General features: G+C 41.9%; 1 protein-coding gene and 1 long non-coding RNA gene across 2 annotated transcripts in view; one reads left to right on the top strand and one right to left on the bottom strand.

The window, feature by feature from the left end:
• LOC148187729 (uncharacterized) overlaps positions 1 to 27,584 on the top strand; it is an 81,107-nt gene that overhangs the window by 2,663 nt on the left and 50,860 nt on the right. The window contains exons 2-3 of the long non-coding RNA XR_015778402.1: positions 23,779 to 23,937; positions 25,353 to 25,458. This is a non-coding gene — a long non-coding RNA (uncharacterized LOC148187729). The remainder of the gene's footprint in view (positions 1 to 23,778; positions 23,938 to 25,352; positions 25,459 to 27,584) is intronic.
• dact2 (dishevelled-binding antagonist of beta-catenin 2) lies at positions 19,301 to 24,018 on the bottom strand. The gene is made up of 4 exons (XM_042502709.2): positions 23,623 to 24,018; positions 22,144 to 22,276; positions 21,721 to 21,999; positions 19,301 to 21,626 (listed from the first exon to the last, which is right to left on the bottom strand). The coding sequence occupies exons 1-4, from the start codon at positions 23,893 to 23,895 to the stop codon at positions 19,744 to 19,746; spliced, it is 2,568 nt and encodes an 855-aa protein (XP_042358643.2). The 5' UTR covers positions 23,896 to 24,018; the 3' UTR covers positions 19,301 to 19,743.

The raw sequence follows: 27,584 nt of genomic DNA, 5'->3' as shown, positions 1-27,584 counted from the left end.
CTGCGCTAACAGGACAGGCTGAATTGTTAACTACTCCGTCTTTAAGCCTGACTCTCCACAGAAAAAGGAGTAGAAACCATGGAGCCCCAACTTGTAATTACCCCATGGAGGGCAATGCTCCCTCTCTCCATCTCCTCTTGAGCCCTTTGAAGATGCCCCATAGGGAGTTGGTTGTAATCAGGACACATGACTCATTGATTACTCCTTTGCGGTCTTCCAGGAACACTGCACAAGGAGTGGACGCAGCAGGGGGATGGTAGTCCCCCCCCCCCCCAGACTTGTGCAGATAGTCCGGAGGTGCAGATACAGGATAAACAGCATGGCCTAGGTCTCAGACACAAATTAGATGCTGTAAACAATTGGATGTGCATTGTTTTTCTGGTGGTTAGCTCAGTTGGTCTGTTAAAGTGGCTTTTCATTACTGTCTGGAGCGAGGATGAGCATCCATATGCCAAGAAAGACCACAAGTCTGCAGGGTTTTTTTTTTTTTCAGCCAAACTCATTAGTACACCGATTAGTACGATGTCAGCCAGGGAGAGGAGGAACTCATCAGTGAGTGCACCTGGTCCAGTGCAAAATGAGACTCAAATATTATCCATCATGAATAAAACCCACAGTATAAGAACCATATTAATATAAAATATACATGGATTAATGAATGCATTTTTTATTATTGTGTCATGCAAGTAATTATGCCCAGTCCATGTGGGTTTACAAGACATTACAAAGTCAAACAAGTATGGATCAGAGACCAGCAGACATATTTAAGGCAGCATTTAAGGGAAAGTACAGGTTTTTTTGAACTGGGATTGTATGAGCTACTCATCCAGAGTTAGTGTGTTACCTACACCGGGTGTTAGTTGGCGTGCACCCAGTTTGGAGAAGCAGACTGGAGTCCGACATGGAAGCTAAACAATGTATTGCTGTGGATGGCGAACAGCTAAGAAACAAATTTTAACCACCTAAAAAAAAGCCCCACATAACAAAATCAATGCCAGTTTAAGTGTGTGCTGTACTGAGAGTATTTTCACTGCTTGACCCTTCGGTCAGAGAGCCTGTTACACGGGTAAGCAGATACCGACTTCACTTCCTCATCTAAAGCCACCAGACTCCATTTACAAAAAACAATATTTTTAGCTCCCTGAATATGGGAGCTGCTGGTCTACCGCTGCTTCAACAGTTAGTCAGTGTTATTGTGTGACTTTGGTGAATCCGAAGTGAACCTTTTGAAAGCCAAAGCCACACAGTAACGCAAACAAAATAACTGTTTGAAGCAGCAATAGACCAGCCACTCCTGCAATACGATGGTGTCATATTCTGGTTGGAAATGAATGTCTGACATCAAGGTAAAACTGTGAAAATATTCTAAATATAGCATAAGCTTAAACTGTAGTACTTTTTTTGTGGGACTTTCTGTAGGTGGCTTAAATATGTTTTGATGTTGGCCCCCATTAACAGCAATAAATTGCTTAACTTCCATGTCAGACTCCAGCCTGCTTCTCCAAGCTGGGGGCGAGTCAACTGACATTTTCTGTATGTAACAACCTGTCTATGGATAGGTACTTCAAAACATTGCAACTATCCCTATAAACACTCTATTTAGCCTTTAGTCTATCTTAAAACATCAAAATAAATAGCTATTCTAGTTTTTGGTCATACGAGCAGTAGAATATGTCAGAGTTTAGTTGAGCCATTTCACAGAACATTTATTTCGCTTAAGTCATCTTAGCTTGTACATTAAAAAAGAAAAAAATGGGACTCACTCTCCACTCTACCCAAATCGCACAACTCATACTTTCTCTTGTCCTCGTGAATATTCTTGAATTGTCCAACCTTAATGGCAGGAGGAAGAATATCCGCTCTCAGCTGTGCAGTTACATTACTGGCTTCCGGAAGAACAAGATCTTGGTTCAGTTTGATTTCTTTGAAAAACATGGGAAAATGCAGTGAGCAACTTGGTGAAAACTGGCCCACAAATTACAAAAAAAAAAAAAAAAAAAAAATAGTAACATGTAACAAGAAAATGACCTGAAAATTAGTATTAAAAAGAGGGGAGGTGTGTTCAAAAATGATCCCCCCAAAATAGAGAAAATGTCCACGAATGTATATTTATTATCTATATTCATAATAATTTCATATTTAAAAATACAATATTTTAAATGAATGTTACAAAAAATATTATAAAATGTATACATTCAATACATATATTTTTTTATTTATTATATTTGTTTTTTACTTATATTTTATTTATTTTGTTTTTTCTTATTTTCAGGGAATATCTATTTAATTTGTTGCTGATTTATGGGTCATGTCTTGCTTTCTTTGAAAGAAATCAAATCAATTTGCTCAGTTTTGAAAGGGTTAATTTTGGCATTAACAGTATTTTCAAATCATTTTTCTTCACATTTCAGTAACAGCTTATTTTTGACAGAGAACTTTACAGCATAAATTATTCCCATAAATATACAGCATGTCCACCTCCTCAAAGACTGAGTAAATCTCTTTTGCCCATGGAGAACTGTGTGATTTAGGCTCTACAAATGTACATATGTTGTACATGTACATACAGTGTTATTTGTATTTTAAAAGAATATGGCTGGTATGATTTAACATTAGATTTTAACACAAAACACTTGCAGTATATCTTGGGTATGCCACTTTAATACCGTATAATTATAGCCTACCATAAACATGTGGAAGGTAGTTTTGCCAGTGATGTGTTTAACTGGCCGGACTGCACAACATGAGTTCCCACAGTTCCTCATGGGAAAATTGTTGCCTGTCCCTGAAACATGTTATTAGTCACAAAACCTGTACCTTTGCTCCCCTCTCTTTACCACATTTCTTGTATTATTTTCCTACAATGCACTCATGTCCTAAAACATGACTGAATATTGCACAAATTGTAAAAGGCAAGAGGTTGTGCAGAATAAATAGTCATGGCATATGATAATGACAACACAATCATCTTTAATTGTGTGCAACCAAAGGGCCGTACAAAGTTTTTATCTTACTAGCTGGACTTGCAATAGATTGTTAGAAGATGCTTCGTTTAGCATTGAGAAAGACATCTCTCTGGGCGAAGCAAGTAGACCATAAAAAAGATCATAAAAGATGTCTTTTGATGTTTCTGGGCTTGTACTCTGGACACCTGTGGGGTTGAACCCAGTGACTGGCTGTCCTATGTGAGCATGTTGAGTGGAGGTAATTGGGTCATTACTTGTCGAGAAGCTGAATTAAAGCCCGAGGCGAAGCTTAAGGCGGTGGAAACATGTATTAATTGTACTGTGCAGGAAAAAAGTAGAAATCTAACAACCTTTTTTTTTTTAAAAAAAAAACAACAACTTTGAACAAGTTTTGATCCGTTTGTCTGCACTTTTGTCTCTTCGAAAACTTCTCCGTCTCCTTCAGCTCTCACAAACAGAAGACTGAACATCGTGGGTTAAAATCTATGATTAATATAGGCTTGATTGTTTGGCAGTCATGCGATGTCTTGATTTTCTCATCTGTGGCTGATGTCTCCTGCCTTCCCTGGGAGAGCATTAGTGATGTGGGGTGTGTCGTTCAGGCCTGTTCAGATGGCAAAACAAGAACCAGAGGAGCGTGGAGCTGCAGACAAGCACCCACACACACCCAGGTCATTGTTGATGAACACACCGGAACAATGGTAGTCTTGCAGTTGCAGAAAAGGGCCTGCAGCAGGGAAAGTTCAAAAGCCAATGAAGGAATGCTGTCCACTTCCCAGGGGCTTGTTGAGAGGCTCATTGGTCACATTGTGTCTTTATCTTGTCTGAGATGAGGACCTTTTGTGCTGCAGATGATAAGTTTGATTGTTTCCTCTACTTGTTTGTCTCCATTCATATTGTGATCGTTGGATGATAACATTTCAAGCATTCAAACTGTGTAAAATGCAAACCGTAAATAAGACAGCTGTCATGCAGATAGCGGCCGTGTGTTCGCCTTGTGTATCGGTGTGCTTGCAAGTTTTTAAATGTTTGATTACTACTTAAAAGTCTATATAATTCTTTATTTGCCTACATTTAGCATCTTCTTGCCTCCCGCCCTAAAGAGACTGGTCGGCCTAATCAGGGTCTTCTTCACGGGTGGGCTTGGCTTGTTTGCCAGTTGACATTTGGTGAAAGGGTGTTAGCTGAAAAAAGCACCTCACACCGTGAGATAGAAGCCTCGCGCCAAAACTCATTGCAGACATGTTGTGTTTGTGTGTAAAGAGGAACTCGTGTTTGTGTGCAAAGAAGAACTTGTTTCACCACTCTCTGCTCACAACACGCTCTCTCCGAGCTGTGTGAAGTGTGCTTCCATGTGCCAAACCCTTTCTTTAACTCTTTTTACATAAATAAATACAGCTTGGATAAATTTGCCCGCATGCTTTTTTCTTCATTGTTTTGACAGCATAATGGATGTAATTGCATGTTGATAACCTGCATTTGGGACCTGTTATCTTAGCATTATCATTAGAACAGCGCAGGGCGATTATAATGCTTGCCCTGTAATTACTTTAGTGGGACAACTGGATGAGTGCAATTGTGCTATATTGATAAGTACAGGTCAGGAAGCTTTAGCACTGAAAATGCATGTGAATTTTCGGAAATACATAAAAATGTCTTCAACAAGACAGGAAAAGCTTTCTTAAGTAGTTTTTTGGCTTATATAATGCACCTGTGGAAGCCTATTGGTGACTATATTAATACGACGTAACATAAACTTAAAAATGAAAATGTAATCCCACAAAAGCATTTTAATTTTCCATAGGTACTGTATGTGTTATCTGAGCAAAATGTAAAATGGAAATTCAATAGTCCAATTTGTATTTCCATTTTTACACTCATATATAGCTATACATAGGACAATATTCAAAGGTGTAATTGAAGTTTGAAAATTAAGATGCAACAAAAATAATGTAACTTGATTTTCTATTTAAAAATAAAAACACTATCTCAACATTTTCAAAATGAACACGATATTGGCATTTTACATTTCATTTTCAGAGGTTCTACCTGCTGTACAGTTGACAATATTTAAATGTTAAAATCAAATTTTAAACCAGTTCAGTGGTATTATGTTGTGGCCTGAGGCAATTAAAGTTCAATCCCCTTTTGCATCACGCTATGAAGACTCAACAGCACTCAAACAATTTATAATGACTAGGCACTTCTGAGGATAAAGTGACTCCAAATTTACAGGCTTGCTTCTCATTCCACTTTGAACAGTGAAGGAGAAAGAAGGCGGGAGCTGAAAGGCTGAACAACATGATGGGAACGACAGGCTCTGGACAGTGGTGAAGTAATGGGTCTGAATCTAAGCCCCTCATTAGACAACAGACTCATCCAGGGATGAAGGATGGGACTCTGCAGGGGGCTGCGATGTCAGATTTGCTATGAGGAAACGGCAGAGCACTAGGAATGTGTAGTGAAGTAAAAGTCAGCTGACGGCTCTTTGAACTGACTTTCTTTCTCTTCAGTTCACACGCAGCTCTTTATATATCTCCTCTGGCTCAGATTTTCTACAAAGAATCTGAATGGCATTGTTTTCAACGTGTATATTCAGATTTTAGTTTACCTATAAATACACTAATAACATTGATGTCTCATTGAGGATTCAACACATTACTCCATGTGGGTCTGATGTTTTATTGAAACTTATGCACCTTTTAGCTCCGGTCCAAACATGCCCTACCACAAAAGACAAGCCCTAGAGATGTTTTTACCAATCTGTTCTGTGATAATAATTAAAAAGCCTTCAGGCAACACACATTGCCATCCCTACACCACTAGCTTGGCTAAAGTTGCTCCAAGATTTGTGTTGGTCCTCCGGGCTGAAGCCCGCTTTGTCTTTGTCAGGGCTTAAAATGTTGGTTTAAATGTATACTATGCAGGAATTGTGGGCTACAGTTTGTAAACAGTATTGCCAGTGAAAATGAAAGTGAGAGCCAGTTCCAACTTTGTCCGCAAGGCATTTTGCCTCGCCATATGTGTGGGTTTTTTTGTGCTGTGTCTATGATTTTCATAGGTTCTTCTTGGATGCTGGCTGCTCAGTCTAGCACCTAATCCCTACATTTTCTATAGAGTCCCGACCTCTCCTACTTGCTGTGCCAAGGAATGTCCCAAACACAATAAAATAAGAAGAAAATGCAGGCAGAGTGCAGAGTTTCTGCAGCAAAATACACCTCCACACACTTCTTGAGTGTGATGATTGAGAAGGGTTTCTTTATTTTATGAGTGTGCACATAGTTTTTTGGAAAATCTTGCGTGCTTTTAAAGTTTTAAAACAGATGATACATGCGAGAGGAAAAAATACCAGTTTAATAGCAGTAATCAAAATAAAATAAAAATACAATAATGAACAAGCCGCCATATTGAGTGGAGTATTAAGAAACAGCCTCCCAGTGAAGATCTTTCCATCAACAGAGGAGCAGGTTTGCACTTTCATTGTGCTAAACACCAGCACACATCACTTCTTAATTGAGCTGTTGTGAACAATAGGTGATTGATGACAATTATTCCCCTGCCGCCACTCCAGCAAACTCAATGGCACATTTAGGATTTACAGTAGTCCATTACTGGTGCATATGCGTGCTTGGTGAGAAGGAACAATGTTTGGGAAATTGATCTCACACCTGGAAAAGCCACTTACACCTCCGACACAGATTGCAGTTGGCTATATTGGCTGATGTCAGGCTAAAACAGGTCAGATTACTGTCCTCTGAGCGATCCTTCTATAAATACAGCCTGGTTTCCTGGTTTACAAATCCACTTATGGCACTGAGAGATGTACTAACCACTGCGTAAGAATGTGCCAAATGTTGAGTCCTGCCTACTGATGTGATAGCTGAGTTAAGAAGCGATGAGAAGGAGGTGTAAGAGTGAAGACGATGTCTGTCATTAGCATTCTAGCCAATCTGATGGAGAAGTGACATAACAGCTCAGTCCTTGCACACTATTGTTATCTAAGATTAGCTTCTCTGCCAGTGTGTGTTGTTGCTCCATATAGGACCCAAAGATTTCACTGCTGCCATTGTGGAAACTAGCATCCTGTGCCTCACTGCAGGATTGCCCAGGACGCTTGGTAAACACAGGAAATACAAAGCCCCTAAATACAACCCTACTGTGTTTGGAGGACTGCCATGACAACACATAGTGGATCTCCTGGAGAGCTGGGGTGTTTGTTAGGTGGATACACACTGAGATATGCCCACGCAGTGCCCTTCTGTGCTAGGCCGTGCAGCTTTAGCTTATGCGCTGTCTGTCACACCACTGAAATAAGAAGCCTCTCGCTGCAGGGACACAGAATTTGTGTGAGACAGGAATCCACTCTTGGCTCGCACAGCATGCCTAATTCTGAAGGAATGCCAGGATAAAAATCTCCACTAAATGTAAATACTCTAATCTTCTCCACGGACCTTTACACTGTAGATAAGACTTGGAGAGCTGCTCTGTGGGTTTTTGACACAGCATACCTGCTCTGGCCTTAATGTTGCATGGCTGAGGATCTCCAGACAGCCTTAGATTAGCCCCTCTCTCTCCAGAAACAACTGTCAAGACTAATCTGCTCTGCAAGCACAGGTCATCTGGACGCCAGATCCACACCGAGCAGCATCAAAGCTGGACCTTTTCTCTCCCAAAATGTCTTTTCCTCATCCTTCTTTTCATCCAGTTTTTTTTACTTTAATCGCTTCAATGACCAGAGAGGAAGGAATCCACATCCTGCAGATGATGTCTTTGCTGTCATTGATGTCACTGAGGAAGGATGTATTCTTGGTGCAGATTGTAAAGAGCACTGAAAGGGGATGGGCATTGATCCAACTAGAGCGCACCCAGCACTGATCAATAGAATAGATCTGCTGTGGAGCCATGAGTGTGATGGTGTCAAACTGTACTAAATGAGGGCTGACGGCTGCTGGAGAGCAGCCTGACGGGAGCCTTTGAGGCCTGTGTCACCCCGTCTGTCATCTTTTGTCTTATTTATTTAATGATTATGGCATTTGTTAAGTGGCGCCATGAGGTAGCGTGACTACATAATCCTAACTGAGACCATATTGTGCAGAGTTCCCACGCAAAGGACTGTAATTGTTGGTTTGAATGCCTCAGTACAGTTGCATAGAGGAACCACAAACCTGCTGTGTGTTGTTGAAATTAGCACGTGGTGAAATTGAGCTGCTTTTAGTCCCAGTTTGCTTATTATAAAAGAAAAAGATAATAAACTATGCTATACAAGGTCAAAGATTTTCTTGATCAGACTTTGTTATACTCCCATATATAACTTACTGTGTGGAGGTATGGGGAAATACATATAAAAAAACACAAATCCAATCTTCGACAACCCCCCCACAGGCCCCAACCACCAAAAAAAAAAAAAAAGTAAATAAAACGTGTGTGTGTGTGTGTGTGTGTGTGTGTGTGTTCAGATTTATCTGTTCTTGTTGTGTCTTAATTATTGTTTGATTGGATTAAGGTGTGTATGTATGTAATTTTTGTGATAAAATTGAAAAAAAGGGGGCAGGATTTAAAAAGTATTCACTTCCTCCCACTCCTTTTTGGACATGAAATAGCTACATTGTTTACTGAATATGTATGATGGGCATTTTAGTGTCGTTTTTCTTGCTAGTATTTCACTTTTTTCTCCTGTTTTATTTGGCATGTTCGAAGTAATGATCGAAACTAGTTTAATATGTTTGAAATGCTGTGACATCCGCCCACGTACAGTACTTTGTACTAGCACGTTGGCTTGTGTTTTATGGCTGTTTTACGCCCTTTTGTGCCGCTTTTATCAATACCATAATGTGCATTTACTATGAATACACCTGTCATGTAGCCGCAGATTCTGTCAATTAACCTCTTTTCTGTGAACTGTGCAGATAGTCAAGGTCTATCACTGCCATCTGTGCTTTCGGTTAACTGAAGTTAGAGTTACAGCAAAGCTTTGATGTTAAAACTCGACCTCATCAGAGTATGTGTAAAAACACACTCAAACACCCATATCCGTTTTCCAAGGGAATGATGTTTTGATTTATGTGAAACTCATCTGTTTCTATTTTAATGTGAGACACATGACATAAAAAAGATGGGGGATCTCAGTTGCAGTCCCCTGAGATCTTCAAATCTTCTGTCCTTCATGTGCAAATTCCTCAACAAACCAGCCCAAAGTGTCACACTGGGTTGTCCTGTTCAAAGGAACTGTGGGGTCAAACCTGCCAGGTCAACCTCTCTCAAAAGTGACAGAGTTTACCCCAAACTAGCCCCCTTCTCTCTAAAAACACATGGGGCCCCAGAGAGACTGTCATCCTCTCTTCCTCTGCAGGCCTGTGGTGATTTACTGCCTCAGTACACACCCCATATAAACATATCATCCACATGTCATCATCCAGGCCTCTGGGGGGACTTTTCACAGAGCTGTGGTCCAGATTTTGAAGATTTATCCACTTTTCTGCTGTTAACATGATGAAACATTAGCCATGGACAGCCTGAGATAGGATTTCTTCAAAAGCTCCTTCATCTTTGCCACCAGAAGATAAATCAAAAAGCTAATCTTGGTTTATCTTGGAGCACATTCACTGTCAGGTGTTAATGTTTGTCTTAAGAGTCATAAAGAGAAGTTCAGCTGCCACCCTTTTAACATATTTATGCCAGGAAGCGAGGGTGCTAACAGCCAGGAGCAGATAAAGGAAGGGTTGCCATATGTTGCCGTTAGGTACTGCTGTGAAAACACATTCAACACGCATTCAAAATCAACATAATTAATGAAACGAGAAGTGTATCGCATTGCCTTCCACTGATAAATCCTTTCTTAATGCATCTTACCCCTGCTCGCAACTAGATTCGTTTCTTGTCTGTAAGCCTTCCCCTTCAACTTTCCCTAATACCCCACTACAAAGGGTTAAGGCCAGCCCTCCCCCATCAGTTGCTTTTGTGTCATGTTTCAAAGACCCATTCATCAGTATGATATACACAGATGACAATGCCATGCATCGTTTCAAACTTTTGCCCTTTTCAGTTTGAAATCATCGAGTTTCGCATGACTTAACACTCAAAATATTTGGTGTAAACCGTCCTTCCCTGATAATGACTTGGTTTGCATGCATGCCAATATTCATTTTTAAGTGTTGAATCATTATAAGCCATGCATGATTTTATAGGTGAATGCAGGGAGGTAACAAAAGTAAACAAGTAGCCTTTACTGCAGATGTTTTAATACAGCTAGCACTGAAACGCCAGGACCTCCCAGGAGTGATTTTTGTCATTTGGCAGACAGTCAATAATGTCTACATTAGGTGCCAACATTTGTCATCAATTACCTGACATAACTTTGAAAATTGACAACCTTTGCTGCTGTCACTGTCAGCGGGAGCAACAGACACAGTGATTTGCCAGCCAGTTTTCACTCCAGTTGCATCAAATACCACTGCTTTATCACGCCCCTCAATGTGTGATACAGACGTCAAAGGCAGCCTTTAGCGTTTTTGCACCGGACTTTCACCCAACAGTGTACACCGAGAACTTGACGCTGAGCACAACTGACTAGCATAAACAGTGAGAAAGTCCACAGAAGCAGAGGTGGATTAGTCAAACAAAACTGGACTGTCAGCCAGGAGACCACTGATGGTATCCAGTGTGAAGCCAAAAGTCAGTGTTGTTTTAATGTCATTTTAGGTATTTTTTGTAGGTTTGTCAAGGGACATTTTTACCTCATTTATTTTTTTTCTAAGCTTTTATTGCCTTTAATTGACAGGACAGTGTGAGTGTGAAAGGGGGAAAGAGAGAGGGGGAGACATGCAGCAAAGGGCCAAGGCAGGACTCTGACCCGTGGCTGCTGCGGCGAGAACACAGCCTCTGTACATGGGGCGCCGCTGAGCCACCAGGCGCCCCTTCCTCATTTATTTTAACACAAGACATGATCTTTTTTCTATGCCTAACCAAGTAGTTGTGTTGCCTGAACCTAACCATGACCGTTTCACTACATTAATTACATGTTACAACATGTTTCAGCTGTGGCCTGCACGTCACTGTGGGACGGCGAGGAGGCATGACAATTCATCTGTATTTGATGACCTCGGATAAGAACATACTGGATTTGCCACCACAGTAGTGGTGGCAGTGCAAGATGGCGAAATGCACAAAGCTGACGCTTGATTGTGTATATGTATAGGACCTACCCATAAACTAAACAGATACCGGTTGGTCTGATAATGACAGCTGTTAAAACCTGTCAGTCATCATCATGGTTCCCATAGGTCGGGAGATTTAATATTGAATGGAGCATCCGTCCTCTCCTTGCATGACCCTTGACCCCTGCACAGAGATAGGACCTCAGGGTGTCCTGCAGTGTGTTAGTGGAGCCGGCTGAAATTACATTTGTCTGCTCTGCAGTTTCATGTTTGTTTGCTTTTGTGCTTTGGCATGCCTAAAAAAAAAAACTCCCAAACTATGAACTGAGACTAATGTAAAAAAAGAGGAGAAAGGCAATATAGTGTACTATAATTCTGAGACAGGGTGTGTTGAAGAAAGCGCCTTATTATCTTTCACAATTTCAAACTGTTGGATCCTTTCCACTGCACCTGCGAGCTGGGACCTGTCTCAGATGGGGGAGCACAAGCTCACCACTAACTATACCTGGGAGACAAAGGCAAACAAACCAAACAGCAAACCACTGACCCCAAGGAAAAGCTGCCGTTTGCCCCATAACAAGCAGTTCCCCCCAGCTGAATAAAATTTAATTGGATGGCCTACCATGCTTTGGAAATGTATTATTTTAATTTAGATAATTATTTCTGCACTATTTTTCCCCCTCATCACGAAGATGCAATTAAAAACACAGTTCAAAAAGGAAAACCACGGAAATTAAAGAGGCTGGGGAAGCCATAAAACTGTGTGCGTACCAAACCGTTTCACACCCATAAAATTAATAGAATATTGACCCTTTCCGACATGCCAGCTGAGCCCGTCTTTAACTGGAGCACAGGCGATAGAAATAGACAAGTGGGGACTCTTTCCCGTAAGTCTAAGACATTTTTTATAGGTGTTGGACTAGAGTCCATTAGGCTTGGAGCTGTAGGAAACATCGGCTTTCAAGTGGTCATTGTGAACACACTCCCAACGGGTTTATGGCTTCTTGTAGAAGAAGAGCAGTCACATGTGAAGGGCAGACAAACAGTATGGAGGTGATAAGTAGAGATAGCTGGGAAAAGAGAGATAAAATGGAGATTTATGGGTGAAGAAAGAAAGAAATGCTGCTGACGGTGATGTTCAACTTTTTAGGAGGCAAAAAAGGGTTAAAGAGTCAAATGGGCATTGATGCGTTGGTTGGTGAGGGGCTTGTTAGTGGCCATATGGGAGCAGCAAGGAGGGTGCTGTGGTGGGAGGGAGGTACCTGTAGGGTCCCATGTTCTCCTGTCACTCTGATCTTATCAGGGGGCCCGACCAAGAGGAGGACCAGCTGTCACTCTCCCCGTCCTTTTGATGTCCCCCTTCAGAGCTCTCGCACACAAACACCACTTCAGAAGAGTTGAGGCTTGTTTTTGTTTATAATGAGGACTGGTGGCTTTGTTGGTGAGCCAGTCGACAAACCCCACAGTAGAAAAAGAGTCAAGATAAAGCAAGATAGTTACAGCTCTCGGAGGATGCGTGGGGCCAGGGCAGTTCAATTAAGTTGTTTAGAGCCTGAGGCTTGACAAAAGAGAGGCAGTCCTCTGTGCTGATTCAGGACATCCTGCTCATAAAACAGCCAGGACGTCCTCACAGAGACACCGGGGCTGATAAAAGAGGAAACGCAGTGTATTCATCTGAAACTTCTTCACCAACGCACGTGCCACTGTTCCTCGTGAGCTCATGTCTTCCTTTGAAAATTTGCACACTTTAGGTTGAATCCCACTAAGCTACGGGGAGATTTTGGAGTAATTATTCTTGCCTACCCAAGCACGAAAGCTTGTTGTAAGAGACATCTAGACTGTTTTTATAAAGTTTGAGGTTCAAGTAGCAGTAACATGTTTCAGCCCAATATGAGTAAATTTACATATTTTGAGGATTACTGTATTGCTACTGTTATTTTTTCAGATCCCACTCATTTGTATAATCTCGTGGCGCGGCTGTTTTCAGTTGAGAGCACATGTGCTTCGTGTCCGCTGTTCTTCATAGACAGTGAGCACTCATAGTAACAACATAGCTTTGATTTTTTTGCCATGTTAGCAATGCTTAAGGGATCGCATTATGTGCAGGTCAGTTTGGTCCTGAAATGTCTCTGCATATTCTGGACTGTTGTGGCTGACATTGAAACACTGCACCATCTTTAATATTTTTAAGTGTTTAAGTGTCAAAAGTACTAAAAATGTCTTTAATAAGGCAGGTTGGTTAACAGTATCATAAGTAATGACTTTGTAGTATCCGGTAGCCTAAAAACATGCTGGTTTCACCTCAGAAAAATGATCCATTTAAGCTTAATCTCTTTACCCATTTTACCTGAATAAATACTTGGTACCATTCTCTGGTAAAAGTACAGTGTATTGTGAAAATATTTTGAGCATAAGTCAAACAGTTGATGAAATGCAACATCCTGCAATCATATTTTTGTTGCTATACCCTTGTTGTTTTAGCTGTAGGGCTGTTTTACCAAAAAGTGACAAACAGCATGGCTTACCTTGGGAGTCCTGAGACCAGTCACTTTTTGAGTATTTTCTCTGCCCAACCGAGTTATCTTGGACAAATCGAATGATTGTTTAATTTGTGGCAAAAATGCAATTACATTTTTTATGATCGCTGCTAATAGTTAAACAGCTGAGGATGAAAACCTTATTTATCTAATTTTACCTGATGTCAAAATTTGGTTTCCAACCAAATACCTGCAAAACTAATAATAGAAGCCTCAGCTGTGGTTTGTGTTAACTGCTAATTATAGATGTTGGCACTCTACACTCTGAATTGAGATGGTGAACATAATAAACATTAATCATTTCAGTGTCATTGTGAACATTTTAACATACAAATCTAAGCATTTAGCTCGAATATACCCTCACACTAGATTCTTAGCACTGTAAAATTGAGTAAAACAAGGCTGTGGATTAAAATAAATATCTCTCCATACGACAGTTATCAGTGATACAGGGCATGTTACAGTGCACTGTAGTCCAATTATTTGCCTTCAAATATTGGTTTGTTGATGTAAAAAGTGACTGATGTCAGCCTCAAAAGCCTACAGCCTCCTTCACTTTGCATGCACAGGGATTTCTCTCTGATTCAGACAATTGCTTGGCAGGAGCGAACACACTCACAATGCCCTCTGTTACTCTGAGTGCATGCTCCCCATACACTGCGAACTTTTGAACCACCTCTTGACCACAGCTTGAAGAGAGTTGAGACAATGGTCAGTAAACACACTGGAGTGAATGAAGGGATTAGGTATTAAATGACAGGATGTGCTTAAAGAGGGGCAGGTGGTGCTTGAGGAAGGGCCAGCTAAGCCTCGAAGGAGTGGAACATCATGCGTCTCCCCGTGGCTTTTCCTCCATTTTCCCCATCTTCATGCTCTGTCTCTATCGCTCTCCATCTTTCACACTTGTTCTCCGTTAGCTCATCTCTTCCTGCTCATTTCCCTCGCGTTCTATCTCATCTCGCTGTTCTCTATCTATTGTCCTCTTTTGCACAACCAGAGAAGCCTGCTCCTTAACTCGGTGTTTCAAACAATTGACATTCATGAGGTTGGACATTCCGGTCCAGCCCCATTCATATGTACAGTAAGCAAAGGGACAAAAGCCACCTCACACACTATTGAGCCCATCCCCCTGACAAAGGGTCTCAACAGAGCTGCTGGGTGAATCTTAGCTCATTCAAGGTTCTACATTGTTGGTTTATACACTTTGCAACATGAAACAGCCCACAAAAGTAGCCTGGAGCTGCTGTCTACTTCAGTTTACAGCAAAATTAGTCAATGACTGAATCTATCCGTAACTTCATATGTTTTCTTGAGTAGATCTGTTTTGGTTTGGATATTTAAAATATCAAACTAATCCTTCTTGCTTCATGGGATCTCAGAAAAGCATGGTCTTCTCTGTGTTTCCAGGGGTGCATTGTGGGTAGGGGTGGAAAGCTCCTCTCATCGGGGTGGTAATGAGTTTCTGAGCTCCCACTTGTCAACATAGTAAATCCACATCTTATATACGAGGCCCAGCACCCTCTCTCCAGTTTTCACATCAGCGAAGCAACGCGACCTCCAGTGGACCACAGATACCAGAAACTGTCAGACAAGTACAAGATAAGCTACTCTCAATGTAAATAGAAAAGAATTAAATGCTGCAACAGACCATGGCAAAGAGAGAAAACACAGACAGCCCGATGGGCTGTAATATGTTCTGAGCATGGAGACAGACTGGGAAGGGCTGGTGCATGTTGGGTTTTGGGATTACCTCACGCACACGTAAGAGAAGAACCCCACCTCCGACTGTGACCCAATGTGAACCAAGTCAAATTTTAATTAACACCTGTCTGCAGCACACCCTTTGTTATTTTAACTTGCTTTTCTGCGTTGTCTTGCATTTGTTTGCAGTGTTGTTCTTGTTTTTACGGATGTCACATTGTCATGGAATAGTTAAATCTACAGAACAATGCTGGATTGATAGTAGGATATATTTTGATTTTTTTTCCTTTTTTAGATTCCTTTACATATGAAAAGTTAAATGAAATAGCTGTTAATCACATAAGATGCACGTTAGCAGAAGAAAGAGTAGTACGGTGACCTAATGTATAATGAGATCAATGACAAAAGAGGCTCAGAGGCATTCGTTCTCTGCATTACCTCACTGTTTACCTGCTCAGTGTAGTTTGGCACGACATTTCCACCTATTTATATCTCACTGGACTTTGGCAAGCATGTTCTACTTCAGACTGCTTTAGAAGGAGCGTGTGAGGAAAGCGGGGTGTTGAGTCTGAAGTCAATAATCATTTATTTACATTTTGTGGGTTAAAGCATGCCATTTCAGTGAGTCCATTGCTAGGATACTAAAAGCTAAAGTAAAATGTATCTAAAAGGATGTCTAGCAATGTGAAAAAGTCATCACAGCTTTCTTTATCGTGGCTAAAAGACCTCATGTAAGACCTTTTGTAGGCAGATGTGGTGTCAGCTGAACATGTATGATCGCGATTAGATGCGACCGTTTGCCCATGTGTTCTCATGTCTATGATATCAAAGTCAGAGCACTCCTGTGTAATGAGATCCCACATGACATCTGTAGTCATTCAGTATGACCTATCAGCCATCCATAGGGAAAATGTTGGGTAACGCTCCCTTTGCACTCAACTTTATACCCTATAAAATATCATGACCAAAACCTATTTTAGGTCTACAGGTGCACACCTGCTGCACGGCTTGCTGCTTCCAATTAGAACCCCAGAGGTTTCAGTCCCTAGCCAAATTATTTTTGCACTTCCTCCAATTAAATTATGTAGTTGTTAAAGGGACAGTTCAATCTAGATGTTTGTTTTAATTTGAATTGCAGAGTGTTGGCGATATTAGCTGTAAAGATGTATGCCTTCGCTCCAATATAACGGAACTAGATGACACTCAGCTTGTGGTGCTCAAAGTGTCAAAAATAAGCAAACAAAAGAAAAAACAAACATTGGAAAAACTCAACAGCAATGTCTATCTAGAAATTATGACCCATTTACACACAACAATCCACAATCAGGCAGTAGGCAATGTAGTTTGGTAGAAATAAAATAGTTTTTACATGAAACTGGTCACAACAAAGTCTGCGGATTATCTTAAATAACTGGGTCATGGTTTCTGGGAAGAGATGTTATTGGAGTTTTTCAATGTATTTTTTTTGGTGCTTTGAGCAACACAAGCCAAGTGGCATTTAGCTCCATTAAATCTGAGAGAAAGAAGACATCTCCACGGCTCATATCTCCAACACTCTGCAACTCACACCAAGACAAGCTAGACTGATAAATAGCATTACGGGTAAGATGAAAAATGTATATTCTTGATTTTATGGTGAACTGTCCCTTTAAGGCACAAATTCTCTACAAATTATCTAATGTGTTTATTTTAAATCAAACAAAGTTTAACAGGAAGGGGGCTTATTGTGGGCAGGTGGACTCACCTTCCTAAACAATGATTTAAAGGCAAGTAAATGACGGACATGTTGAACACAAAAAAAGACAAGCTTAGAGACAGCGAGGGTACAAAAAGGCCCCTGACCTCTCCATTGTGGGGAGATGTGCCCTCAGAGATGAGCCGGCCCTACAGCTGGAAAGGTCAGCAAGCGCACAAGGTCAAGCCGACACGGTCCCGCTATCCTCAACATCAAAGACAAGTCCAGCGCCCATCATGCTGCCTCTGAGCCGGGTTGATAACAGCAGCACTAATCCCACCAACCACTCGCTGTGGCTCTTTTGGAGGACAGAGGTCAGCTCGATGTACAAATCCTAATAAGTTGATACAATTGTAGTAACTCTTTAAACTAAAAATGCTATCTTTGATGTGTGAAGTTTGTGCCCTTTAGACCTGTCTTGTGTTTGTTGAATAGAGAAAAGAATGCAGCTGAGTTAACATACATGCCCTTTAGTGAGCACTTTTATTCAAAGAATGATGCCTTTTCTTCTGGATCATTTTTAGTTAAAGGAGGGAGAATGAATAAATGAAGGATCCGCGAGTCTTAAAAAAATAATGGTCTCCGCAGTGATTAAATCTGCAGGGAACAAAACTTCAAAGTAAAATTTGATGAAATGCTGAAAATGTTTGTCAGCCTTATAAGCTTCTTAGTTGGGAACTTTAAGGTCACAGTGGCTTTCTAACGGGAGAAAACATTATTATGTATGACCACACGAGAGAGTGCTGATGCTCAGACGGCCAGTCACTGGACTACTTACCTTCACGAGTGTCCTTTCGCTCACCCCGTCTTTGTGAGAATTTTAATGGAAAGATACCAAGGCAGATTTTGGAAATAAGATTATTGGGCAACTCTGTGCAGCTGCCCGCTGTTTAATCTCCTCATGACAGCTCAGAAATGAGGAGCCTCTTATCATCTGTCATTCTTTCTAAATCCCATGTGCCCCTTGCCATATACACCAACTGTTTTGAAACCTCAGAAACCTGAGCTTCTGCTACCATCAACTTAATGTCTGTTTGTGAAACCGTAGGAGTGCGACTGTGTGTTTTAGTACTTCAGTACAAGTGTGTTTACTTACATTTAAATGACTGAGAAGTTTCACCCTGTAATTAAACATGATTGTCTGGGCTGACTGTAGAAGACGCGACTTATTAAACCAACAGCTGGGCAGGAAACCAGATAAGGAGCCGTTTGCACTATCTGTGCTAAATTGGTCTGCCTCAGTGGGACGTTTGTGAGGATTAAATGGAGATTTTTTTTCAACATGTCTTATAAACACTCACTGGAAGAAGAAGAGCAGAAGTCAGCAAATGAGATTTTGCAAGCTACTTAGCCACTTAGATATAGAAACATAGATGTCTCGTTGGCCGCTGAAATTTATGTCAACTACGCCACCATACTGGAGACTGCAAGACTCTCCTGTAAACAAATGCAGGCAACAGGGAAGCAGCATTTTTTCTGGATAAAAAGCACTATAAAGTCTAAATTTCTCAACTGTTTTCATTAAATTGTTTTTACATTTGATGGGTTTATGGTCTACATGTAGAAAACAGAGTTTTGTCTCCAGATAATTAGAATCTCGATATTTTGCCTATACTCACTGCTGGTTGCTCAATTTTGTGTGTTCTGTTTAGATGAACTTGATTACTTGAATGGTGGAGAATCATAAGGAATTTTTAAAAAATCATGTTTGTCAAACATGGAGTTGTCTTATTTCACTTTATTTGATTGGCTACCTGTGGAGACGCCCATATGTGGTTTAATTAGATGTGGAAGTTGACAACTTTTCAACTAGCACCAATTATTTGACAGCATATAAGTGATTCAGTTCATATAAGCCAAGCACACACTCCTCTAAGGAGTGTTCAGCAGTCATTGCAGCCTAAATATTGAGTTTCTAAGTAACTGGAGACAAAAAAAAAACAAAAAAAAAAAACTACTACTCACTGAAATCGGTGGGAAAATATAAACCTCATAGTGCTCTTTATCCAGAAAAATGTAGTTTTATTTACTTGCATTTGTTTACATGCAAGTCTCTCCAATATGGCAGTGCCATTGCAGTAATGCTGCTTCCATGTCTATGTTTAGCCAAAGCAGCTAATAGACAGTGATGTCAACGCTATCACAATATAAAAATCAAGAATATTAACAGACTTATCAGACTTTCCCAAAATATATTAAATATGTTTATTCTAAAAACACAAATACAGAAAGTTTTAATCAATCAGCACAATGAAGAAATAACAAAAATAAACAATTATTTGCAGAAGGAAATGTAAAAAGATTGGTTTATTTCTCAAGTACATACAATTATAAGACGAATGTCTATGAAATTGTCAAATGCAGCCACATGCTTTGAGAAAATTCAATTATAACGACATCAATATTTACAAAGTAAGTGTAAGTGTAATAATTGTTTTAAACATGCTTTCATACCATGCACCATGTTTTACAGTTTAAGGTTCAACATTTTTTAAAGGAAAAAAATCTGTGCACAAATACAGTCCAGTTTAATTGCTGTGTCTCAGTGATGATTAAAGGCGCCGTGCTCAGGTTTCCTAAGTGTTTTGAAAGCCTTTTCCACAGCTCTCCATGTTTTCCCAACAGTTCTCACTCTGCTAGGGGGAATGTTGCTATACCAGGGTCATGACCTTCAGAGAGGCAGGCTGGAACCGACGGATCTTCTTCTTCAGGGCTCGGGAAGCTTTGATGCGGCAGGCTGATGGCTCGGGGCGTGGGAGCTGCTGGAGGGGCCGTCCAGCTGCAGTGGGCCCCAGCGCAGCCTCAGCCCACACCAGACCTCTCTCATCCTGGCTGTCCACCTGGTCCTCCTCGTCCAGGGACAGGCTGCTGTCAGAGTCCGAGAAGGACTGGAAGCTCTGGCCAGACTCGCTATCTCCGAAGCGGTTAGTGGTGTTATCACTCATCTCCCCCTCGCTGCTTTCAGCGATGGTGGAGTGAAACAGTGAGGCGCATTCGGCCGAGTACTCTGACTCACATCTGGGCGGGTATTGGCTGGACACATGGAAGGCTGCTGGAGGGTATCTGGCATTCAGATTATGGAGGAAAGAGTTAGAGGAGATGGAGGTTTGGAAGGATCGAGGAGGTCCTATCCACTGGCCTGACCTGGCACTGATACTACGGACCATCTGCGTGCTCCCTGGTGCCTGCACATGGGGCTGTTTTGACCTCTGACGCTGAGCACATGAGGCCTGGAACATCTCCATGTCAGACGGCCATTTGGCAGCCCCCTGCTTTCTCTTCCTCTGCTCTACAGGCTGCTCATACTCCACACACTGCAGTCTGCGGCCTTTACTGGATTTCGTAGCAGCAGGGATGGGATGTGGCTTAGGATGGACCTTGTGGGTGTACATGAGCGCAGGGCTGCAATGGCTGGAGTCTGAGCCTGAGCCCTGTCTGCGCTCCTCTGTGTGACAGGTGCTGAATTTCTGGGTCACTTTTCCTTTTCCTGATCTTCTCTGATCCCCCCTGGCTCCACTATTGGACTCTCTGGTCCTTTCACTTGAGGAGTAGCCATGTTGCTGCCTCGATGCTCGAGGCTTCTCACAGCTTTTTCTCCTTAGTTTCACTGCTTTGGTTTTACGGTCTGCTTGTCTCACCTTGATCCTTTGAGATCCAGCAGGGACAAATTTGGCATGGACAAACTCAGGGGAAGCTGTGTGACCAGCGTGAACCTCAAAGCCCTGACTCTCCTCTGTGCTGGAGCTGTGAGCCATCGCCGATCTTTGCCTATGGCCCTTCCTCTCTGATGGCATTGACTCTGGATGATCCCCATGTCTATTCTCCGAACTGCTTCTTGCTAAGCTACCATATTCTCCTTTGGGTTTATCATTTTTCCTTAAAGATAAGGTGGTGACCTCATCGGAGCTGTACTCCCTCACGGCAGCAGGATAGGAGTATCGGTATGAAGCCTCAGGGGCTCCCACTGACTGATTGTGGTTTCTGTTATCAGCTGGCTCTTGGCTGGAAAATGTCATGCAGTGTCTCTTCTGGTCACTATCTATCGGGATAATGCTTGTGGTCTGGGCTGGAAGAGGCTGCAGCGCAGGCACGTCTTTCTGAGACACTTCGGGAAACACAGTTAAAACTTCAGTGGGCCTCCTGTGATAGTCACTTGGTTTCTGTAGAGTGCCTGTTTCACTCTGGATTTTGCTTAAGCTGCGCAGGAGAAGCTTGTCAATGTAACCCATAGTCTTAGTCTCATGACCCATTTGTGCCCTCCGGAGGGTGTCCGAACCGTTTACTTGGGGTACTTGGCCCTCTAGAGGTCCAGGTGCTGTTGGGTCTCCCCCATGGGAAAAGATTGGACTCTGGAGAGCCACAGCATGTAAAGGGCTGGGGTAGTGGTACACTTCAGTCCCACTGCGGGACACTAGGTTGCTGTGGAACTTGGGATCAACTGTGGAGGTCTTCACGTTTGAGCACATTGAGGGTTTCTTTGCGTCCACAGATTTGTAGTAGCTTGGTCCTTGAGCAATCATCCTGTCAAGATCACCTGATAAAGACAACACAAAAAAAATGGATTTACCTTTCAAAGCACTCATCCATTAAGACTTTTTTTTATATTAGAGATGGAGAGATTTGGTTACCTGTTGATACAGGTCTTGGACGAGCTTTTTCCGTGCTTGCTCGGATCCTGCTGCTGCCCAGATGGAGGCCTGTTGCCCGCTGAGGGTTGGGCTGAGTAGTGCTCTCATCAGCAGAACGCCGGCGGCATATGTCTACTTGTGATGGTGGGCTGATGTGGGAGTTAGGGCTCGTAGGAAAGAGGAGAAGGCTTGTTTGGGAGGATGAAAGACACTCGCTGTACACAGAGGTGCAGGAGTTGGACAGTGAGCAGGAGCCACCATCGCTGAGCTCATAGAAACCTGGAACAGAGCAGGAACGATTGTCCTCATAAGAATTTTTCTCAGTGTGTAACATTGTGTGACAGCTAGCTTGGGTGGATGCTTTATTACTCACTATAAAGCAAACAACCGTGGGGCTTTTGGTGCGAGTGTTTGCTTACACACCTGAACTTGGCCTGCTGTCACTCTCCAGCTGCTCTGTGGAGGCCTTGCTCACATCCAGCTTCAGCTCACTGATCTGTTGGTCCAGCTGCTGCAAGTGAGTCTTCAAGCCTACATCCTGTTTCCGAAGACGAGACTGTAAAACAGACAACACATGGCATGTTAGCCAACCAACCAACCAACCAACCAGTCAACCAGCCAACCAAAAAATATGTGTGGTACAGTCTGAACCAAAGGACAAGTCTAGATCCATTTTCTCAGGAAAGGAGGGAGTTCAAAAATTTGTAGTTGTGCAATAAAGCTCCTCTAGCACACAGATGCACACGCTCACACAGAAATTGTCTATGCAGGTGAATATTAAGCAGAAAAGTTGCTGTTATTTCATCAAGATGAGGCCTTTTGTTCAAATAAAAGATGCTCTAATGTACAGCCATCAGAAAAACAAAAGCGACTCAGCTGTGGCTGATGATTAACCCCAGCAGGACATGGGGGAGCATGGATGAAGCAGTGGTGGGTAACTCATTTCTCCCCCACAGCGAGGGCCTGGCCATTGTGTAAACTAATAGGGGAGGAAAGCTTGGGGGTTGGAATGAAGGGCTGTTTGCTTTGCCGCTCGGGTTGGGCATTTACTGTTACAGTGGTTCTTAAAATCAGGGCTGCGGGTCATTCGCTGCAAAAAGCACCACTTAATAAATGCTTCATTCTCTTGTAAGATCAGGTTGGTTGACTTTTATTTAAAACTGCGGCAAAAAAAGAGTTCTTGGAAACTGTTCTGGGCCATTAAATCTATATGTAGCTGGTGGTGTTTTTTAAATATGGGGTGTTTGAGTCTGTAGTGACTCCATTTTGCACATATCAGAATTTAAACCATATGTTGTCTCATGTATTTTTCCATGCATTTGCCCAGTTCCACTAAAAGTCAAGCATAGCACCTTAATCCCCAAACTTCCTGTAAACGCTTACAACAGCAGGCTGTGTGGAAAAAGCTTGTCATAGAAAAACTCCTTACAGCCAGTTGTCTCTAACACTCAGAGGCCTCTCATGACTGACTGTCATTTACAGTAAATTAAACACCTTTAAAAACACACTACCATTTAAAAAAAATATTCCATGGTATTAGTGGTTAATGATTGAGGTTTGCAGCCTGCACATGCACTGTGTGCACGCACATACACAACTCAAAGTCCTGTTGGTCCTGCAGTGAACCTTGATTTATGACACCTATCCTACTTCCTACCCCCAGCTGAGAGCATGAAAGTGTGTCTGGTAATAATTGAAGAGGGGGTGCACATGAGCATCAGCTGACGCCAACAATCAAACTAGATGATTTATTTTAAGGACGAGCAAATGAGATTTGTATAAATAAGAACTATAACAAAGGTGCAGATAACGTAGTGACACCAAACTACTGCATGCACATAATCCCACTAAAAGTATTTTAATGATTCTGTTTTATGGCTTTTAATAGTAATTGCTTCCTACCAGCTGTTGCTTTAGGGTTGTCAGCGTCGCCTCCAGCCGCTGCTCCTCAGCTCCCATCATCCTGAGAGTCTCCGGGCCTGCGTGCACAGCAGTGACGGGCTCCTCTCGGTCCATCCTCAGCGCCCAGCTCACCATGTCGCTTTGCCTGTCTCTCAGCAGATGCAGCTCCTGCAGCCCGGCCAGAGCAGCCTGCAGCCTCTCCCCGACCCTGCTGCGATCCACCCCGGCTGCGGCGCTCACCATCCCCGCGCAAGAGCCCTTCCTGCTCAGCATACTCGAGAGCGGCGTCCGGGCATATCCAGAAACACAACGATGGTAAAGAAAGCTCCTCTCCCAGACTTCCTTAGCTGCTGCCTTGCTGCTGCAGCTGCTGAGCTGTTTGGTTTTTAAACTACCTGTTAGAATAAATGTTGAGCTGAGAGGAGCGACTGAGCTCCTCCCACACACCAAACGGCCCTCCTCCCCATTGGCTGACCGCTGAGTCCCAGCCAACATCTGGTGCTAATCCTCCCCATTCAAGTCCTCACTGGAGCTGCCCAGGCATGCACTAAATTCATCTGCATAATACCACATGGTATGACGAGCATATTATTATGCTATTTACACTATCTAGTTGGTCATTATTCTCCCCAGTAGCAGAGATGTGTTATTAATTTTGAGTCTGTGAGTGACTGAAGGGTATAAATATGGCTACCCTCTCACTATCACCAGACAATCACTCATCAAATTAAAAAACACAATTTTAATCACATGGAGAGCAAGTTTTGAGACAGGCAATCCACACTTTTTGTACAGGGATTGGATTTGCAACTATAGTTCTATGCAAATATTTAATCCCTATTTAAAATGAATAAATCTGCAGCATTTTTTATTTTCTTCATTGTCACAAAAATTCTAGATTTAGAACTACAGTGCAAACTCATTTAGCTGCTTTTTATATTTTGCCGTTGAAATAGGAGCCTGTAAACAAGAAAACCAGATGGTGGTAGCAGGACAGACCAGTCATAGATGAACATCGCCACCTTATGGTAGTAAGGAATGCTACAGTTTGTTGACCTGAAGATGGGTTTGAGTCACATGCTTGTGTCTCCTTTGTAGAGAAGTCAGCTACCTTGATGCACAATAAGCTAGTCTGACCATAACTCTGTGAGACCCAAAACATTGACTTGACACCATTATTTACAATGTGTTTTAAGACTTTTGAAATTAGATAATTATATATAATATTTTTTGCATTGTGGTATTAACACATTTTTCAGTTTTCATAGAATTTCATTATGTGATAGCAGAAAATATATGAGAGAAAACTGGACTGCATCTAACTGTCCTTGTCTTTCATGTGTTCCACTCTAAAAAGGGTTGTTTTTTCAACATTTGACAAAGACAATTTAACTTCTTTTAAAAAGTCATGTTTTATGTTACAGTAAACATTTGGGCAAAATAAAATTATCCTTCTTCAAGTTTGGTTTTTAAAAAATTGGCCTTATACTCAACTCTGAAGTTTTAAAAAGTCTTTAATCTACCTCGTCTTAAGATACAGGAACCCTGGTTGTGATGAAGAAACAGTGAAACTTGTTTGTTGCAGGTGTATGCTGTGTTTTTTGGTCATGGGTTCCACGCCTTGTGAAATCATGTCACAGGTCTCATTTCTTCGTTACTTTATCTCTGTTGTCCTTAGAGCAAAATTACTCACAGTGACTCGCATTACTTCTCTTTTCTTTCCACCTTAGCTGCCTGTGGTTCATCCAGACGAATGAAGCTTACCAATAATCTGATAGCAAACAACAAACAAATAAGGGAATGATGGAGCCCTCATCACCACTGAAAGCAACGGAGGTAGGTTACAGACTAGTCACTTACGCTGTTGCTGTTTGCGCTGTGTTACAGATGGTGTGGAGATTCTCTCATACTCATATCTGCTGCTATCTTGAGGCAGGAGTTCAAAGGAAATACCAAAAATGCTGCAGGGGTGTGCACCTGTGTGAATATCTGACACACACGCAAAAACACACAGAGTCTGATCAAAGATAAGGCGATTCAAGTATTTAAATAGGAGCTAAATCAACTCATTTTCTTCGCACCAAAACGTGCATTACATACTGTTTGAGTAGCATTTACACAGACAACATGCATTTGTACAATTTAATTATTAATAACTTAGTGACACTAGAGGGCAGTGTCACACTTCTTCTTGGTCTTATGGGATTAGTTTTATACTTTGATTTATTGTTGGTGGATAGTACATGTACATTTTATGGATGCTGCATATTTCTCTCATCTGGAAACATGAAATTGAATAACCCAGGCTGCAAAATGACGCTGTTTTATCCATTCACCCTGCAGTTAATCACAAAATTTTCAGATTTGTTGGTGAGATATGGAGCTAAATCACTTGTTTACTCATTCCTGATTGCAAAAATCACTTTGATGGTAGGCCCCTCATCAAGATGCTCACATTATAGCAAATATACAGCGCATTGTGAAGCCCACTCCTCAAAAGGATAGCGTCATGTCCTTGTGATGCTGCTGGCGCACAACGCTGCATTGTGATGCCTGGATGTCCCTCTGCCCCCATCCCCTTCAAAGCACTTCCTTCAGGGTGACATCAGCTGGAGTTTCTGCTCCAAAAAGGTGCCTTCATTTTAGCAATCAAGTGTGGGCTTTGTGCTTAACTTCATAAACTCTGGCTTCTCAGAAAAAATGAAAAAATACCTGCCACTTTGCAACTCCAAACAGCTCTGTCTCACTGGAGGTTTCTCTTTGTGTTGCTTCGTCTTTGTGTTGTGCATTTATCAGCAGATTTTCCATCCTCCCTCCTCTTTGTTCCATCCACTTACCAAATGATAAAGCAACCAAATGTTGATAACAAAACAATAGCACACAGGCAGGGATCCCTCTCTACTGTATCCATGTTACTTCTTCAAAACAGCAGCAGTGGAAGGAGTGCCACAAAGAGTTTGTACCTGCTCAGGTAGATACAGACGGGAACAATGGAAGATGCTGCCACAAACAGGATGTGTGGGATGGATGTCAGAAGGATAAACACGGGGTGTTGTCATATGTGGGACTGAGCGTGCATCTGTGTGTATGTGTGAGAGGACAAGCTGGGGAGTGAATGTGTTGTCAGGTCTGTCCATGGAGAAAAAAAAACAACTTTTTCACATGTAGACATTATGAGCTTACAACTTCAAAGGAGTAAAATCTGATATCATACAGAAGACACTCCGATGCTCGCTTGAAAAGAAGCAGGATTCCTGTGATGGGTGTTGTTGATTTGGAGCTATTTCCGCAGGTTTGTGTGTTGTCACATATTTCTGTGTGTGTGTGTTGTTCGTGTTGCGTGTCAGGGGATTCCCATGCAGGTTCTGTGATTGAAAATCCCTCTCCCAGGTATTCTGTCATCAACAAAGGCAAAGATAGAGACTTTTGGAGTTCAAAGTGACTGCCAACAGAGCCTCTGTCACTCTGCAACCTGTGTCCAACACAGTAACCTTTAACACAATCATCACATGTAGAACAAATGGAGGTTAAACAGATAGTTTAGATTTTTTTGAAGTGGGGTTGTATGAGGTAGTTACCATGGCCAATGTATTACATACAGTGGATGGCAATCAGCAACTCCCCAGTTTGGAGAAGCAGGCAAGAGTCTGTGTAATGTACTGCTTGGGATGCTGGTCAGCAACAAAACACGTTTCAGCCACCTAAATGGGTCTTTTCAGAGTATTTTCAGCACTTTACCTTTTCTTCAGACAGCCCATTGCCCCATGAAAGCCGCTAACATCTTTAGTTCCCCATATATGCTCTTGTCTTAGCTACCAGACTCCATTGACAATAACAGTAATTTTAGCTCACTGAGCATGAGAGCTGCTGATCTGCCACTACCATTATCAATAAGTTATTTTGTGTTATTATGTGACTTTGGTGAATCAGAACTAACCCCTTTGAACGCCAAAGTCACACAG

Source organism: Plectropomus leopardus, chromosome 13 (assembly GCF_026936395.1).
Source record: "Plectropomus leopardus strain MGB_pleo_1.0 chromosome 13, ASM2693639v1, whole genome shotgun sequence".
In the NCBI taxonomy this organism is placed as follows: Eukaryota; Metazoa; Chordata; class Actinopteri; order Perciformes; family Serranidae; genus Plectropomus; species Plectropomus leopardus.
This window is presented reverse-complemented; position numbering and strand designations above follow the sequence as displayed.